The sequence below is a fragment of the Gossypium raimondii genome, chromosome 6, assembly GCF_025698545.1.
Source record: "Gossypium raimondii isolate GPD5lz chromosome 6, ASM2569854v1, whole genome shotgun sequence".
In the NCBI taxonomy this organism is placed as follows: Eukaryota; Viridiplantae; Streptophyta; class Magnoliopsida; order Malvales; family Malvaceae; genus Gossypium; species Gossypium raimondii.
The window spans coordinates 12,625,431-12,642,309 of NC_068570.1; the positions used below are offsets into that span (position 1 = coordinate 12,625,431).

Sequence of the window (16,879 nt, forward strand, 5' to 3'; positions counted from 1 at the left end):
TAATTTAGTGATTGCTACTCAAGTGGACAGTTTTGCTAAAATTATGTAAATAGTAAAATTGAAATTAATGATGCATATAGGCATACAATACTAAAAGACATAAATTATTGTATAATTACATGTACATAAAGGATGAGGAATGGAGAGGAGGAGGATAAATAATGGAAGAGTTATAATAATAAGAAATTGTTGCAAATGATGGATTCGCTAATACATAAGAGAAGTTCAAATGTATTGTTGAGGTACTAAGTGAGTGATTATTATATAATGAATTAAGAAAGTCTTAAATGATAAATTGATTGGTATATGTTAGCAATAGTTATGATATGTAAAAAGAGTAAAATATTTTTTATAAGAGTAAGTCCTCTAAAGGACTTATTTACAAAACTTCAATAATTATGTTAATTTTATAGACATTGTTATCTTTGATCAAATAACATGTTATATTATGTGGACTTGATGTGAAATGAATTGGATTGGTTAAATTTTAATTTCTGGACAGTGATTTAAGTGAAAAATGTTGAAAAGTGGAAATGTTTTGGAGACAGGGAGCATGTCACAACAACTGGAGAACTATGTCGCAACGATTATTCAATTCAGTGAAGTCAGTGAGTGATGTCGCGACGTGAAACCCTCTACGTTGCGACGTCACCCCAAAATTTTGCAAAATTTTTATTTCAATCCTTGTTCTCTATAAAGAAGGCTAAAAATTAGCATAATATACTACTTTCATAACAGTTTTGATTTAATCCAATGTCTTCAACACATGGAAAGTAACTTTCCTTGTTTAATAAGTAATCTACCTTGAGCCGAAGAAACTGCAGAAGCATTCAATTTCAACTCAGTTGGTCTTCAACTTATGGGCTTTACACGTAAGACAAGTAAGACAACTTTGAAAATTTGTCAACTTTGAAAATAGACAAGTAAGACAATAAAACTGTGCCGGAAGATATAACCACTGTTTCAGCCAAAGGAGCAACTATGAAAATCACCTTGCCTCTAACAAATACTTTTATAGATTAAACAAGCAGGAGCCTCCAATGAATGGGATTTTGCCATTAGTATCATTTTTGTGAAAGATTTAGCCATTCATATTTCATATACGTAAGATCGATTTATGAATGGTGAACATTATTGTTGTTATGATGACGAAATTTTATTAAATAATAAAATAATAAAAACAAATGTAGGGGGAGCATCGGCCCGATTAATACTAATCGTTTATTATGAGAGGTTTAAACCTGGTGTGTATGATCTCATATATGTGATGTCATCTGGTAGATCACCACCAATTCCCAGTTTTTCACCTTCTATAAAAGCCCTACAACCTCTCACCATTTCTTCAAAGTAACAAAGATTCTCAGCTCCTGTAATACTAAATTTACAGCTTTAGTTCAGGGATGAAGCTCAGGCTAGCAATCACGTGGTCGTTTCGATGGATGGAACAAGGTAAGGTAGGTAGGTAGCTAGAGCTTGTCATGTTGGTAAGTTTTAGAGCAGGAAGGTGACAGAAGAGAGGGAGCACACAGGGCTCTTTTCTTGCATGAGAGGGTCATGCTTGAAACCTTATGTGCTTCCTCTCTTCTGCCACGGACCTCTCTCTCTCTCTGCCCCTATACTTGCTTTTAAGTGCATCATGAACTTGTTGTTCATTAATTTCTTCTTAAGTTTTCTTAATAATTTCAACATTCTTTTCTTGCAGCATATGTAACTATATAGTATATATATTGCTCAGCCATCAAATTTATTTTGTTAGAAAGGAAAAACAACTGAAGCAGTGGACCTACAGCACAACACTGTCAGCAACAGGACAACAGAAAAACACCATCAATGCAGTTAACAAAGTAGAGCAAAACAGAAAACACAAGAAATCAGCTAAGCAAGACAGCACCACCTCAACTATAAATATAAGATGCTTGGGTCTTTGGCTTAAAAACATTAATGAATGAATTAATTGTAGATGAAGGACACCAAATAATGATTTCTGATGCATATTAAGTGGAGTTTGAAGTTGAATAAGGTAGGTTACAAAATTCCAATAAAAATAAATTTAATCAAACTTGATTTATGGATATTCACAGAGTTGGGTTCCCATTGAAGCCCAAATTGGCAAGTGTAAAGTTAAGTTTGATATTTATAGCCCATATAGTCTACTAATAGTTAAAACAAGTCAAAACATCCTGTCGTCAACGCTACCTTCAACAGGGTTTCAAAAAAGGAAACGATGGAGATGAGCGTTGGCAGTGCCAACACTGGTGGGTCTCCGACAAAGCTAACTACCGTTGCGATTGCCGTCAAGAGTGGAAGCGGTAGCAGACGTGCGGTTCGATGGGTCGTGGAGAATTTGAAAGCGGATCGTTTTGTTTTGGTCCACGTGATGCCAGCAGTCACCTCTATCCCAACACCATGTAAGTATTGATTACAAGTTTGATCAAATATATTAAATTTTAAAAATGATAAAAGAAATTTTGACAATGAATGACTATGCTGAAAAAAGTGTTTATAGCTTTTGCTGCGTTAAATTGTGTTGGAGATGATTACTACAGCAGGAGATCAAATACCTATCACAGAAATGGATGAAAATGTGGTCGCAATGTATGTTCAAGAAGTGAAACTTAAGTTTGAGCAAGTCTTTATACCATTCTTGAACTTATTCAAAACAAGCAAGGTGAGTTTTGGCTTCTATTGTAAATTTAAAAATTCTTTTCAAACTAATCTTGCAAATGAGGTTTAAATCGGATACATTTTTTCTCATCTAAGTTTCTTTAATAAAATTTGATTCGTTTTTGGGTAGGTGGAAACAGTGGTGCTGGAGGATGACTATCCTGCAATTGGGCTTCTAAGATACATTTCTGAGTTTGGGATTCAGACTCTGGTATTGGGTTCTTATAGTTCCAATTATATAACAAGGTATGCTTATGCAGCTGTTTGTTTGCTGGTAAAACCTGAAATCTATGTGAATGTATGTACTGAGCTTAATGGCATCTATTTATTTGCAAGTTTTGCTATATGAGTTGAATGCAAAGCTTTTGGATAGGAAATATTGATTAGCTAGTTTTCAGATGCATATTAGCTTTTTCATGGCTATGGAGTAATCTTCAGCAATGTGAACTATAGGAAGTTGAAGGGTCCTGGGGTACCTAATTCTGTCCTCAAGTGTGCTCCAGATACTTGTGATATTCGGGTTGTTTATAGACAAAGAATCATCACAAAACAAGCTAATCCCCTATGGACTAGCGGTAAGAAATATTTGTGTCTACGTTGCAGCTTTCTTAGTCAGTTTACTGACAGTCTTGTTTCTGTCTTCCGCAATCTCACAGGGACCAGTTCCAGTGGCTTTAAGAAACATATATATGGTCCTATTAATGCTTCTGCAGAATCTACAGCGCAAAACTCCTTTGGGACAGCATCATCATTTGAGCTTAACTACCCATATTTACATGCATTTTCATCTAGGGGATCTTTAACAAATGCTAGTTCTATTAGTCACTGTCATTCATTGGGTTCTACACAGAGTGAAAAGGTGAGTTTTCTTGGGTTCTACACAGAGTTTTCATCTAGGGGATCTTTAGCAAATGCTTGTAATTTTGGTATTCCTCCAGTTTCATGTGCCATCCGGATGATTTTTTATACATGTGGTTGAATCTGCAGGCTGAAGTGGAACAGCTGCGTCTACAATTACAAAATACTGTTGCCATGTACAAAGAAGCTTGTGAAGAGCTTGTTGACACCCAGAACAAGGTGACGAAACAAGCACTTGATAATGTTCACTTATCGATGCTCTTGCAACAAATTCTACATTCTTATAAAAAAGGTTCTGCATAGCCATTTATACTTTAATTTGCAGGTCCGATTACTTTCTTCAGAATGCCTAGAGGAAGCAAGTAGAGTGAATGCTGCTCAGGAAAGAGAAGAAGCATTCAGAAAAATTGCTGCAGAAGAGAAAGTAAAACTTTTGCAAGCAATGAAGGATGTTGAAGAGGCAAAACACTTGCTTTCTAGAGAAGCTAATCGAAGGCAGATGGCTGAACTGAATGCTCATAAAGAATCCTTGGAAAAGCAGAAATTTGTCGATGCACTCTTCTGCTGTGACAGAAGGTACAGAAAATACACTAGGGATGAAATCGAAGTGGCAACAGATTTCTTCTCCGTTAGTAATGTGATTGGTCAAGGAGGATACGGGAAAGTCTATAAATGTAGTCTTCATCGCACTCCTGTAGCTGTTAAGGTTCTTCAATCCGATGCATTAGACAGGAAAGAGGAATTTCTAAGGGAGGTAAGTTTCTGCAGCTTATACTTTATAGCTGCAGTCGCGTTAACCAACTGATATGTTTTTCTGTCAACCATAATCTTTTTGAAAAAGATTGCTCCTGCTCTGACCTCTATGCCTGGATGTTCTTTTTGCAACCATAATATCGTTACCCATAAAGTTCATGAATTTTTATGCTAAGTCTCCATTTTGTGTATTAAGGGTTATGGTTAGTTTCTATTTTCGATGAAGCTTTTGGAGAAATGCTCCACAGGTAGCTCAATGTATCACTGCAATTATGACATAACAATTTCTCCCCGAAATTTGTTGCAGATTGAAGTTCTAAGCCAGCTACACCATCCACATATTGTTTTGCTTCTTGGAGCTTGTCCAGAGAATGGTTGCTTGGTTTATGAATACTTGGAAAATGGTAGCCTGGAGGAACATATTCTCCAGAAAAGTGGAAAACCTCCTCTTCCTTGGTTTATTCGGTTCCGCATAGTTTTTGAAGTAGCTTCTGGACTTGCGTTTTTACACAACTCAAAGCCAGATCCTATTGTTCATAGAGATTTAAAACCGGGTAATATACTGTTAGATAGAAACTATGTTAGCAAAATTGGGGATGTTGGGCTCGCTAAGCTTATTTCAGATGTTGTGCCTGACAATATCACCATGTACAAAGACTCTATTCTTGCTGGTACTCTCTTCTACATGGACCCCGAGTATCAGAGAACCGGCACCGTCAGACCAAAATCAGATCTATATGCTCTTGGACTTACAACACTCCAGTTACTGACAGCTCGGCATCCAAATGGACTTCTACTGGCAGTTGAAAATGCCATTAAAAATTGCTGCTTAGCTGACATTCTAGACAAGTCAATTACGGATTGGCCACTAGCTGAAACAGAAGAATTAGCTCGAATAGCATTAAAATGTTCAAAGCTTAGATGCAGGGACAGACCTGATCTTGACACAGAGGTTCTGCCAATTCTCAAAAGACTGGTTGGTGTTGCAGATGCTAGTTTAAAGTTGGGAAAGAGCAATGTATATGCTCCAAGCTACTACTTCTGTCCGATCTTTCAGGTCAAAAACTGTTAGCAGAACCGATGCATGGCTTAAGCACGATCTTGTATAGTTCATTCTCAATGATTTTTCTGTTCTTTTTCTTTTTGGTGACACAGGAAGTGATGGATGACCCTCACATTGCTGCTGATGGTTTTACTTATGAGCATAGAGCAATAATGGCATGGCTTGGGAAACACAACGTATCGCCGGTTACAAAGCGTCAGCTTCAGCATTCCGTATTGACTCCTAATCACACATTACGCTCTGCCATACATGACTGGAAGTCACGGGTGACATTATCTACTACGTAATATTAAGCAGGTGGCAGTTCCTTTTCTTGGAAGTTACTAGACATTGTTTCATGATGAAAAAGAAGCATCCATCTCATTCCCCCCAACCAAAGAAATCAAATTGGAAAAATGTGGGCACGGGCTTATGTATACAACAACTAGATTTGCACATAACATGTGATTTTTGCACAGCACAGAGTATGCATGAAAGAAGACATTTTTTTTTTCTTAAATGGAAAAGAAGACACTCTTGTATAAAGACTTTTCCATTTATTAAGCTATCTTTAGAATATAATTCAAAATGTGAATACTTAGCATTATAAATTATCATATACATATTTTGTATCCTGGAGTATTATCTATGAAGAAATCCAGGCTTTGAATGCTAAAACATCACAGGCGTCAAACTTGTGTGAACTCTAGTGCATTTGCATCTGGATCTCGTGTAAATATTGCTGGCCTCCCGGATCGGCTAAGTGTGTAGGGAATACCTGCAATTTGGAACAATATTGCACTAAGATATCCTCTTTCTGTTTATAACCTACAGAATTGCATGAGAATCTGCCATCAAGGCAAATTATTAGCAAACAATGAGATATTGCTTGACATGGATGACCCTGGAATAAGGAAAAAAGGATTTTACCGGCTTTGTCAAGGATTGCTTGCAGCTTAGATACATCTTGAATTGAAATACAAGCATGACGGTCTCGGCCTCCATGTTCAGGTCTTCCGATTAAGGGGTCTGGATTTGGAAGTTCCATCAAATGTATCATCTCAGAACCCACCCACAACCAAGCACCTCTGTATGGAAGCTTATCATGTGGCCTAGCCTCATTTATTTCAAGACCTAATTTAACATTTAGAAGCAGATGCTCAGTTTCTCTCTTTCTTTCTTGCAAAAATAAATCAATATCTATAATATGAGTTTAGAAAAGAGATTGCATACCTAAAATATTCTGATAAAATTCAAGCGATCTTTCAAGGTTTTCACATAGAATTCCAACATGGTGAATACCAACAACTCCATAATCTACATCAATGACAATACTTAAATGTAATTCCATCCAAAATTGAAGAAGCATCAAATGTAGGAGAAAGCAACAAATATAATATACACTTTATTTTGCTTGTAAAGTCCACCGTAATGTGGCAAACTGTGAACTACGGCACCAAGGCAACTGCGTTTTGGATTCAATTCTCATCAAAATGACCCAAAAAGAGAGATTTTGCATTCATCTTGTGTTATAAACAAATTAGGAATGAAATACAGATGACATGTTAATTTCCTTTGATGATTTTAAATAAATAAAAAAACTCAAAGATGCTTCAAAAGCCAGATGAACTATAACAGGGTTAGAACTGATGCCAGTTTCATTCTCCATATTTCAGCTCTGAATAGCTTAAGAGAAACCATGGCTTCCAAGATTGTTTTCCCTGAAATCAGATATCTAATGAGACAGCAAGCAGCTACCTATCTTGTCACTGATACTAGCTGATTCTTTGTCAAGTACATGTCCTTCAACTGAACCCGCAGCTTTGGTCTTGAAACTTAACCTTTGACATCTTCCATTTCCAGGAAAAGTATGACAAATTTTGGAGGGTGTATTTGCAGATACGGCACTTGAACGATTCAACTGGAAACCAAAAGAAAAAGAAAAAGAAATTGAAGAACAAGGGTATTCAAAAAAAACCATCGAATTCAAGCTTTGTCTCAATCTGTGTAATCAAAGAGTCTACTCTAGAATTCGAATTGCAGCTCTCCTAACCCTAGGACCAAGTTTTTCATATTTCGGTCGAATAATAAATCCCAGTTTTCAAGAAACCAGAGATTTATTTAGTAAAAATAAAATAAAATCAGCTCATCAGCATACTTCTCAGTCAAATCTTAATCACCTTCAAATCATTTACCGAAATTAAAAGTTTTAATGTAATGATAGAATCTTTTTGGCAGCTAATGAAGTTACCTTGTGTCGAAGAGAAATTGCTGCAGAGAGACTGAGAAGAGAGGCCATCGCTAAGCGTCAATCTTTTTCTGTTAATCCGTTCTCGTGTTTCCTTAATTGTTTAACTTGTTTTGAACCCTCTGCAAGCTTAAACCATTCATTTATCCGTGGCTCAGGTTTCTTCACAAATGAACAGAAGTCACCACCACTAGTTGAGAATTGGGGTAATTCTGCAATAAACAAAACAATTCAAGTGAATTGTGTAAATATAGTTAATCATTGGGCATCTGACCAAAACAAAAAGAACCCAAAAGATGAGACAAGGAAAGCAATAGTCGAATTCTCCTTTCAGTCCTTTTACTATTCATATATTTAAAATTTAGTCCCTGGCTTGTTTAACTTAAAATAATAAAGAAAGTAAGTATAAAAATCAAAGGTAGAGATATTTAATTTAGTAGTGAGATATAAGAAAATGAAAATGAGAATGAGTGTTGGCTTCTATGACTATCCATGTGGTGGAGTGGAGTCAAAGTGGCTTGTTGGTTGAAAACGTCTAGGAATCCAAAGTCATAATTCACCATTAATAATCACTGTATTTGTGCATGTGTTTTTCATTTTGCTACTCTCTATTTGTTGAATTGAATAATTAATAAAAGTGATATAATAATCCTCTTGATTTCATGCTTGAAACATGGCAGACATGGTAGGTAGTACAAGGATGTTCCCATCAATCTAGTATACAACAATTCAACACTTTCCCATTTTCCCAATTATGAATATACAATCAACTTTCTTCTTCTTCTTCTTCTTCCACATTTTCTTGAAAAAAGAATAAACATTTAAGTTATTGAAATTTAAATTAATGCAATCTTTAGTAACATAATTTGTATCGCGGAATTATTTTCAATGCAAAAAAATATGAATCTAAACGTATTGAACTGTATAAAAACTAAATTAATGCCACTACTGTACCACTAGAAAAATCAAATTCATGTTTTCCTTCTCCCTTTTACATAAAATCTATTGGATCTAAATTTTAAAAAAAAACAATTGAGATTGTTTGTTGCTTTTGGTATATATGGCCATTTTCATAAAAAAATCATTTAAAAAAGATACAAGTCTTATTTTTTACGAAAGAGCACATAGATTCATCATAGAATCCGAATTCTCAAAAATAAATTTAAAGTGCAGCAACAATATATGCAAAACAAAATAGAAAAAAAAAAGGCGATTGAGGTGCACTACAAGCATAATCTAGGGGCTTATAGGCCACATAAAAAAAGTATTTGACTCGAAAACAGTGAACAACTACTTTATTGATTATTTTGAGCAATCTAGGGGCTATAAATTTTATGATCCCATAATTATGAATATTTTTGAGATGGGAACTGCAACATTTCTTAAGGATGTTGAGTTTGGAGGGAGAAATAAGGTTAAAGACATTGCTTTTGAGGAGGATTTGGATTCTAACTCAGTTACTGCTATCACTTTTAATTTGGGCTAACCTTTTTATGATAATAAATAATAACATGTAATTACTTTTATTATATATGTGATATCCATATTTTCCAACATAATCACGAAGAAAAGCTATAGCCACCTTGAAGAAGCAAACTAGGATGAGCTTAGAGTTGAAGTTGAACATTATATTGCCACAATACAAAATAAAAATTGAAAATAAAACCATCGTAGTGTCATACACTACAAAAAGCGGTTGATTCCCTATTCAAACAAAAAGGGCAAACTCTCGACAAAACCCTTTAACAATGATGAGATGACAATAAAAGGTTCTCAACTTGTATTCAAGCTCAATTGTTAATATTTTTTATTATAATATTGTAAAAAAGTATTTCTTAAAAGATATTCTTTTCCCAAAAAGAGAGATCTTGGGATGTTGAGGTCTATGTAAAATTCAAATATAATGAATTTTCGATTACCTTGGATTAGGGAGGGGGAGAGCTTGTCTTTGGATGAAAATATGAGTATAAAAATGTCTATAATGTTACGTGAGATTTTCAAATTTTTGAAAATTTTACCGATCCTCTCCTTAAAAAATTTAAAATTTGGTTTCTACCGAATGAAAGAAAAATCATATTTTGTTTTATTTGAAAATATATATAAATTGATGGAAATCAATTTTTTTCCTATATATATATATATGTTTTTGGCTCGGTGAAAATTTTATTTTATATTTTATTTTTGGTGTGAAACAAAACCTAACTAAACCAACTACCTAAAGCAATCATTTTTCCTACCATTCCAAGACTCTCCTAATACATCAGGTTCTAAATTGACTCTTCTGGACAAGTCTCAGTTATGCACTATGTTGTATTGTTTTGCCCAATTTACTGAAATCTTAATGGTGTCCATAAAATTCCAAGATATACCTTGAAACACAAAAAGATTCCTATTTTTCCATATGCACCATACTAGTAAACCAAAAAGAGAAGACCAATGCACCCCGTTTCCCAACGTCCAACTAGACATTTCTAGATTTGATCTAATCCACTCTGAGAGATTTTTGAAAAAAAAAAACTATGGCTGATAATTCCTTGGCACAAAGTACTTCCAAACATTTTTAGTATTCGGGCAATCTCTAAGGATAATGTAAAATATCTTCAATCTCGTAATGGCACACTGGGCAGGACGTACTTTATCCAATGCCCCTTCTACCCGTTCTTAGTTAGTAAGTAGTCTTTGTTTGTAAACGAGCCATAAGAAGAAGTGAACACGATGTGGTTCTTGATACTTCTAGACGACTTTCCACTTAGTATCCTTTGCATCCCACATATCTGCTTTTAACATATAATAGGCACTTTTAACTAAAAATCTTCCATTTGTTGTATGTACCCAAATGATTTTATCAAATCTTCCATTTGTTGTATGTACCCAAATGATTTTATCAGGGCCAGTTAGAGGGTATGGTGGTAGGATACTTGCGATCCTTTTAACAACTTCTTCCGGCAAACGTTCCTTAAAAGCCTCCATATTCCATGCTCCATCCTCTGCTACCATATCTTTAAAAAAACAGACCGTGATAGGCCTGTCTATGGGAGGGTACATACATCTTTAACGGCCTTACTTTTAGGATCCAAAAATCTTCCCAACAGCGGACTGAGGTTCCTATTCCAATGTTCCAGTACAAGTTTTTCTTCAGTAGCGGCCACACCTTTTTAATCCCTCTCCAAATAGCTGAACAACTCCCTCTCTTGATATCTTCAAGGATCCTTTCTTTTAACCTATATTTTGACTGTAAAACCCTGACCCATAAATCCTCTTTTTTGGTGACAAGATTATACCTTAATTTCAATAAAAAAGAGGCATTCTGGTCTTCTAAACGCTGAAGCCCAAGCCAGCACATAGGTGAGGTTAGCATACAAAGCCCCAGTCCACTAGTGCTAACTTTCGTCTACCAATATTAGAACCCCATATGAATTGCCTTGCCAAACATTCAATCTCTTTACATACTTCTTTTGGAACTTGCATAGATTGCATAAAGTAATTTGGAATAGATAGAAGGACTAATTGTGCCAAAGTGAACCTTCTTACCATAAAGAGTTGTTTTGCATCCCAATTGTATAACTTAGCTCTAACCTTTTCAACTACAAATGTAACCCCCTTAACCCATACTTATCGTCGAAATAGGGTTACGGAGTATTACTAGAGTTTACAGAACAATTACACTTAATTCATGACATTTACTCTCCATATCTTAAACCAATCATATTCAATCATATTATCCCTTAAATGGACCCTCAAGGCCCAATTTATGCATTTGAAACAAGTCGGGACTAGATCGGGAACTTAGAGAATTTTTCGTAAAATTTTAAAAAAAAATTTAGGTGTAGAGGACACATGCTCATGTGGCCTGACCGTATGGCTCACACGGCCAAGTGACATACCCGTGTCCCAAGCCATGTGGGCATTCATTGTGAAGCACACGGTCGTGTCTCAGCCCGTGTCCATACCCGTGTAACTCTCTGACTTGGGTCACACAGCCAGCCACACGCCCATGTGCTAGGCCGTGTGGACAATTTAATTTTCAAAAATTAGGTACAAGGGACACACGGTCAAACCACACGCCCGTGTCTCTACCCATGTGGATGAAAAATAAGTCATTTTCAGGCTACTTTTCTCACCCAATTTGCCTTTCACCTACAACAACACTTAAACATGTTCACCAACTAATTCAAACCATTCAAATCAAGCCAAATTCATGTATTAAGTATGATGTAATATCACCTATATGCATATTGGACTTAATATGCTAACTCAATCTTACCATCAATATAACAATATGCTTTTCAACACTTAACCATTTCAAACACATTCCAAGCATGATAAAGCTACACACAAATATATATACTTTTGCTTCAAAATAGAACTATTACAAGCCATTCCAATGTCTAGTTCCAACCAAAATATTTCTTCATTATCCTTAACTTAACTTATACCTGCCATTATACCAAAAGTTAGTTTGTTTTATATACCAAGAAGTCCGAGGGATAGTGTGATGTGTCTCCGACCAAGTTCCAACCTTCACGAGCTTTCGAGTACTATAAAATAGAGGAAAGAAAATAGAGTAAGCATATTATGCTTGGTAAGTTCTTATAACGGAAAATCAACTTACCAATCATTTATATTTAAGATAAGCATACAAAATTCATCCAAAGAAATTTGGCAATTTGCCTAAACACATATAATCTCAAGAAACTTGTTAGTCACATATTACATGTAAACATCAAGAATCAAGGATAAGCTCATCATGTAATAACTTTCATATACATATGCTTTTCATTTCATATTTCTATATAACATGTACATTTCCATGAAAAATCATCTTAAGCTCAGTTTAATCATGTCAGAACTTTCCCCGTTGAATTTATTTGAAATATTGATGGATACACATGTAGTACACTCGAAGTGTACAAAACTGTAATCCGTCAACTCATATACAGGGGTACCCATTAGGGCACATAATCAGGAAGCACTCTCTCGAGCCATATAACAGAAAGCTCATGTGAGCCATGTAATAGGAAGCTTATCCAAGCTATAACAAGAAACTCATAAGATTTTAAAACAGGAAGCTTATTGACCTTAATAGGTAACTCCGAAGAGTTATTATCAGGGAGCTCCGGATAGCGATATAATAGGAAGTTAGTCATATCAAGAAGCTCACAAAGAGCCTATATCGGGACGCTCATAAAGAGATGTGGTATGTTCGCATTATATGTAGAATCCATACCGATCATATAACAGGACGCTCACAAAGAGCTGTGGTATACCGCAACACATGTAGGATCAATACCGATCGGGATGCTCTCAAGAACCATGTAACAGGAAGCTCGAGAGGTCTTATAATAGGATGCTCGTAAGAGCTATGGTGTATCAGCAACATATGCAGGACCACAATCAATACGGGAAACTTATATCTATCGATTATCATTTGTTCAAACAGGACTTAACATTTATCATGCATTTTCAAATATTTAATCACTTTCACATTCATGGTAATTATACTATTCACACATATAATACTTAATTTAAACATATAAATGTACACAACTTAGTTACACGAACTTACCTCGATAGTTGTTCGTGTTCGTAGGCTACTAATCCCATACTTTTTATTTTCTTCGATCCAATTCCGAACTAGGTCTATCCAAATCTATACGAATGAATTTAACTCAATTTAATACAATTCACATTCAATTCCATCCAATTCACATCCTAGGAAAAATTATCATTTTACCCCTATACTTTTGATTAATTCCAATTTCGTCCCTAGGCTCAAAAAATGAAATTCATGCAATTTAATCCTTATTCCAAGCCTAGCCGAATTTTTCATATAACAATAACAGTCCATGTATTTCACAAAAATAAAAAATTTTCTATAAATCTTACATCTTTTCAATTTAGTCTCTAAATCACAATTTCATGAAAATTTCCTTTACAAAAGTTGATTATCTATCAACAACCTTTCTTTTTCTACCATAAATTTCAAAATTTCAGCATACTCATCCATGGAAAAATTTTAATGCTTTGCTAACATTGCAAATTGATCCCTAAAATAGATAGATTAGGTTATTACGATCTCGGAAATATAAAAATTACTAAAAACGGGACAAGAATGCTTACCCAATTAAGCTTGCTTGATGTCTTTTCTCTTAGCTAGGGTTTCCATAGAATAATTTTGGGGATGAAGATGAAATAGATGATATTTTCCTTATTTAATTAATTATCATCTTTTATTATTTTTACTTTCCAATTTAGTCATTTTTAATTAAATTTTCATGGATGAATCATCATAAATATCTACTAACTTCTCTTAATGGTCTATTTGCCTTATAAGGACCTTAAATTTTGAATTCCATAACTATTTGATCCTTCTAGCTACTAGAATTCAACTTTTGTACTTTATGCAATTTGGTCTTTTCTATAATTAAACATGAAGTCAGTAAAATTTTCTTATCAAAATTTTCATACATTATTTCTATCATAATACAGACCATGCAATAATATTAAAATAAAATTTCTTTCCAACTCGGATTTGTGGTCCCGAAACCATTATTTTGATTTCACTGAAAACGGGCTGTTACAACAAATCTTAAGGTAGCATTAGTAATTCTTTTATGAAAAAGCGAGATTCCTAAATAAGAGCCTAGCTCGTGAACCTTTTGGAACCCCAAAAGCCTACTCAATCTGTTACTTAAGTTATCATCCACCCTTCAGGAAAAGAACATATTAGTTTTTCGTGCATTAACCCAGTACCTTGAGAAACTACAAAATTTATCCATGATGCTTTTGAGTAGTAAACCATGTTTTATGTCAGCTATTGAGAAAATCACCAAGTCATTTACAAATAAAAGGTGTGATAGGAGAGGTCCTGTCTTTGTTAGCTTAATAGGAGTCTATTCTTTGGAGGCCTCAGCTGCTTTGATGCTATGCCCTAACCACTCCATACATAAAATAAATAAGGTGACAGAGGGCATCCTTGATGTACTATTCTTTCTTGTTTGAATTTCGTTGTGGGTACTCCATTCCACAAGACTTGCATTATGGATGTTGTAAATGCAGACATAATCACTTTGCGTAAAAATTCTGATATAGTTGTTGCCTGAATAGATTTATCATTGAAGTCCTATGAACCCTATTATAAGCTTTTCTAAGTTAATTTTGATGGTCAAACACTTTCTACTCTTTCCTATAAACCCCACCTGTTCTGGTGTAATAAGCTTAGGAATCACTACTTTGAGTCTATTACCTATAACTTTTATAACCAGTTTGTAAAGAACGGAATAGAGACTGATAGGTCGGAAGTGCGAGATCTCTTCATGCTGAGAAGTGTTTGAGATAAGAACAATGAGTGTATTGTTTAATTCTGGATCAATAGGCTTGCCTTTGAAAACTTCCTTAACCCAGCCATAGATTGTGCTCCCAATGCTATCCCATTGGTTCTGAAAGAATATAGCATGGTAGCCATCACTACCAAGAGCTTTTAATAGGGCTATGTCAAAAAGTGCTACTTTAATTTCATCGTTTGAGACTGCTTTCTTTAGAAAGTCGATGTCACTCTGCTCCAGCTGAGGAAAACGATTGACGGGCAAGTCCCCTATCCCACTTGGTTTCTCCCCATACAGCTGTTGAAAGTAGTTTACTGCTTCAATTTGGATTTCCTCTGGGTCGTAAAACCATTCCCCGTTTCTATTACGTAAGGCATTAATGTATTTTACTTTCCTTCTGTGCAATGTATGACTATGAAAAAACTTCATGTTTCTATCTCCCATTTTGAGCCAATCGCACATCGACTTTTGCTTCCAGAGCAATTCTTCATGGTTAAGTACCTCCTCAAGTTCCTCTCTTATGTCCATCTCCTTTTCAATTACCGACTCTGAGTTTGACCTCTCCATTTCCTTCTGAATATGGCTTAAGGATTGTAGAAGTTTTCGTTTGTGCATCCCAATGTGTCCGTATACATTCTTATTCCACTCTTTTAGCCCTGCCGTGAGGTTTCTTAAAGTTTTTGACATATCTCCACTATAACGCCACATATCATTAACAACACTTGAGAATTTTTGATGTTGTGTCCACCCAGCCGAAAACAAAATGGGCGTCCTTTTGGTAGATTATTTTATATTTTAAATTCAATACAGCTACAATTTTTTAATGAAAATATTTTTTATAATTTCAAAAATAAATTTTCAATTTTTTTTATAATTTTTTTTATTAGAAACTTTTTGAAATTTTTTTGAAATCATCGTCAAAGATTTTTAAAATGAACGCCCAAATTAGGTATTAACATTATATAAAACAAGCCATATGATCGTTTTGTTAAGGACTAGAATATTTAACAAACAAGTGATCAAAATTTAGTCACGTTTTTTAATTTTTTATAGCTTAGTGGCCGAAACGAAAACAAAGTAATAGTTGGGTGATGCTGATGTAATTTACCCATGTTTCTTTTTGGTACATGAATAATTGCATCATAATGAGAGGTGTTCACGTAGTGGAACGGAACCATGTCAAGTCAAAGTGTCTTTTTCGTTGAATTCAAAGCATAATTACTTAATAATCATGTTATTTCCGCATGTGTTAGAATTAATTAACTAATCATACAAAGTGATATAATCCTCTTAAGCTTGCTTGGAACATGACAAACAGGGTAGTTAGTACAAGGTTGTTCCAATCAACACTTTCCCGTTTTGCCATTTTCAGAAAAACACAAAATGAAAAATCAAATTTATTTATGTTTGATGTTGGATTGGGGTATTTGTTTCTTGTTTGTCTTATTAGAAAATATACTTTTTGTATTTCTAAGGCAAAGTTAGAGAATGAAGGTTTTCATTAAAAAACAATGTGGATTTGCTCATCAAAATGAAACAAAATTAAGGTTCTCCTTTTTAGAGGTTGTTAGGAATTTGAGATTATTTTAATTATACAATAATATTTAATACGCGTTTAATTAAAAACATAAATTAATTAATGGTTTGTTTGGACAACATATTATTAATTACATTTTCTTATAATTTGATGACGATGTGTTATTACATCGCAATTCTCTATTTTATTTTGATAGTACAATTTATAATTATATAATTATACAATTTATATATTTTTTAAAATTAATTACCATAAAATAAACAAAATCGATAAAAAATTCTAAACAAGTAACAAAATTAATATCAAATAACCATATATAATATGCTAATCCAAGAACATAACCAATAACACGATTACTAAAAAAATTGAACATTATATGTAATTTCATGTAATTGCTCTAGCGTTTCATATTGTTGGGCTATCCGCTCTTTAACATTTAACATATATTACAT

General features: G+C 34.4%; 2 protein-coding genes across 6 annotated transcripts; one reads left to right on the top strand and one right to left on the bottom strand.

The window, feature by feature from the left end:
• Nucleotides 1-2,157: 2,157 nt before the first annotated feature.
• LOC105773301 (U-box domain-containing protein 34) lies at nt 2,158-5,949 on the top strand. Of its 4 annotated transcripts, none has more exons than XM_052632407.1 (9): nt 2,158-2,408; nt 2,547-2,668; nt 2,795-2,910; nt 3,118-3,239; nt 3,321-3,523; nt 3,652-3,741; nt 3,848-4,276; nt 4,583-5,332; nt 5,431-5,949. In XM_052632407.1, the coding sequence occupies exons 1-9, from the start codon at nt 2,225-2,227 to the stop codon at nt 5,623-5,625; spliced, it is 2,211 nt and encodes a 736-aa protein (XP_052488367.1). In that variant the 5' UTR covers nt 2,158-2,224; the 3' UTR covers nt 5,626-5,949. The 4 variants fall into 4 exon arrangements, with proteins under 4 accessions (XP_052488367.1, XP_052488370.1, XP_052488369.1 ...); XM_052632410.1 differs by having other exon boundaries at nt 2,260-2,408; nt 2,550-2,668; XM_052632409.1 differs by having other exon boundaries at nt 2,262-2,408; nt 2,498-2,668.
• LOC105773302 (glyoxylase I 4) lies at nt 5,855-7,744 on the bottom strand. 2 transcript variants are annotated; one of them, XM_012595061.2, is made up of 5 exons: nt 7,569-7,737; nt 7,076-7,238; nt 6,551-6,634; nt 6,248-6,451; nt 5,855-6,095 (listed from the first exon to the last, which is right to left on the bottom strand). In XM_012595061.2, the coding sequence occupies exons 1-5, from the start codon at nt 7,614-7,616 to the stop codon at nt 6,007-6,009; spliced, it is 588 nt and encodes a 195-aa protein (XP_012450515.1). In that variant the 5' UTR covers nt 7,617-7,737; the 3' UTR covers nt 5,855-6,006. The 2 variants fall into 2 exon arrangements, with proteins under 2 accessions (XP_012450515.1, XP_012450518.1); XM_012595064.2 differs by having other exon boundaries at nt 6,016-6,165; nt 7,569-7,744.
• Nucleotides 7,745-16,879: the final 9,135 nt, after the last annotated feature.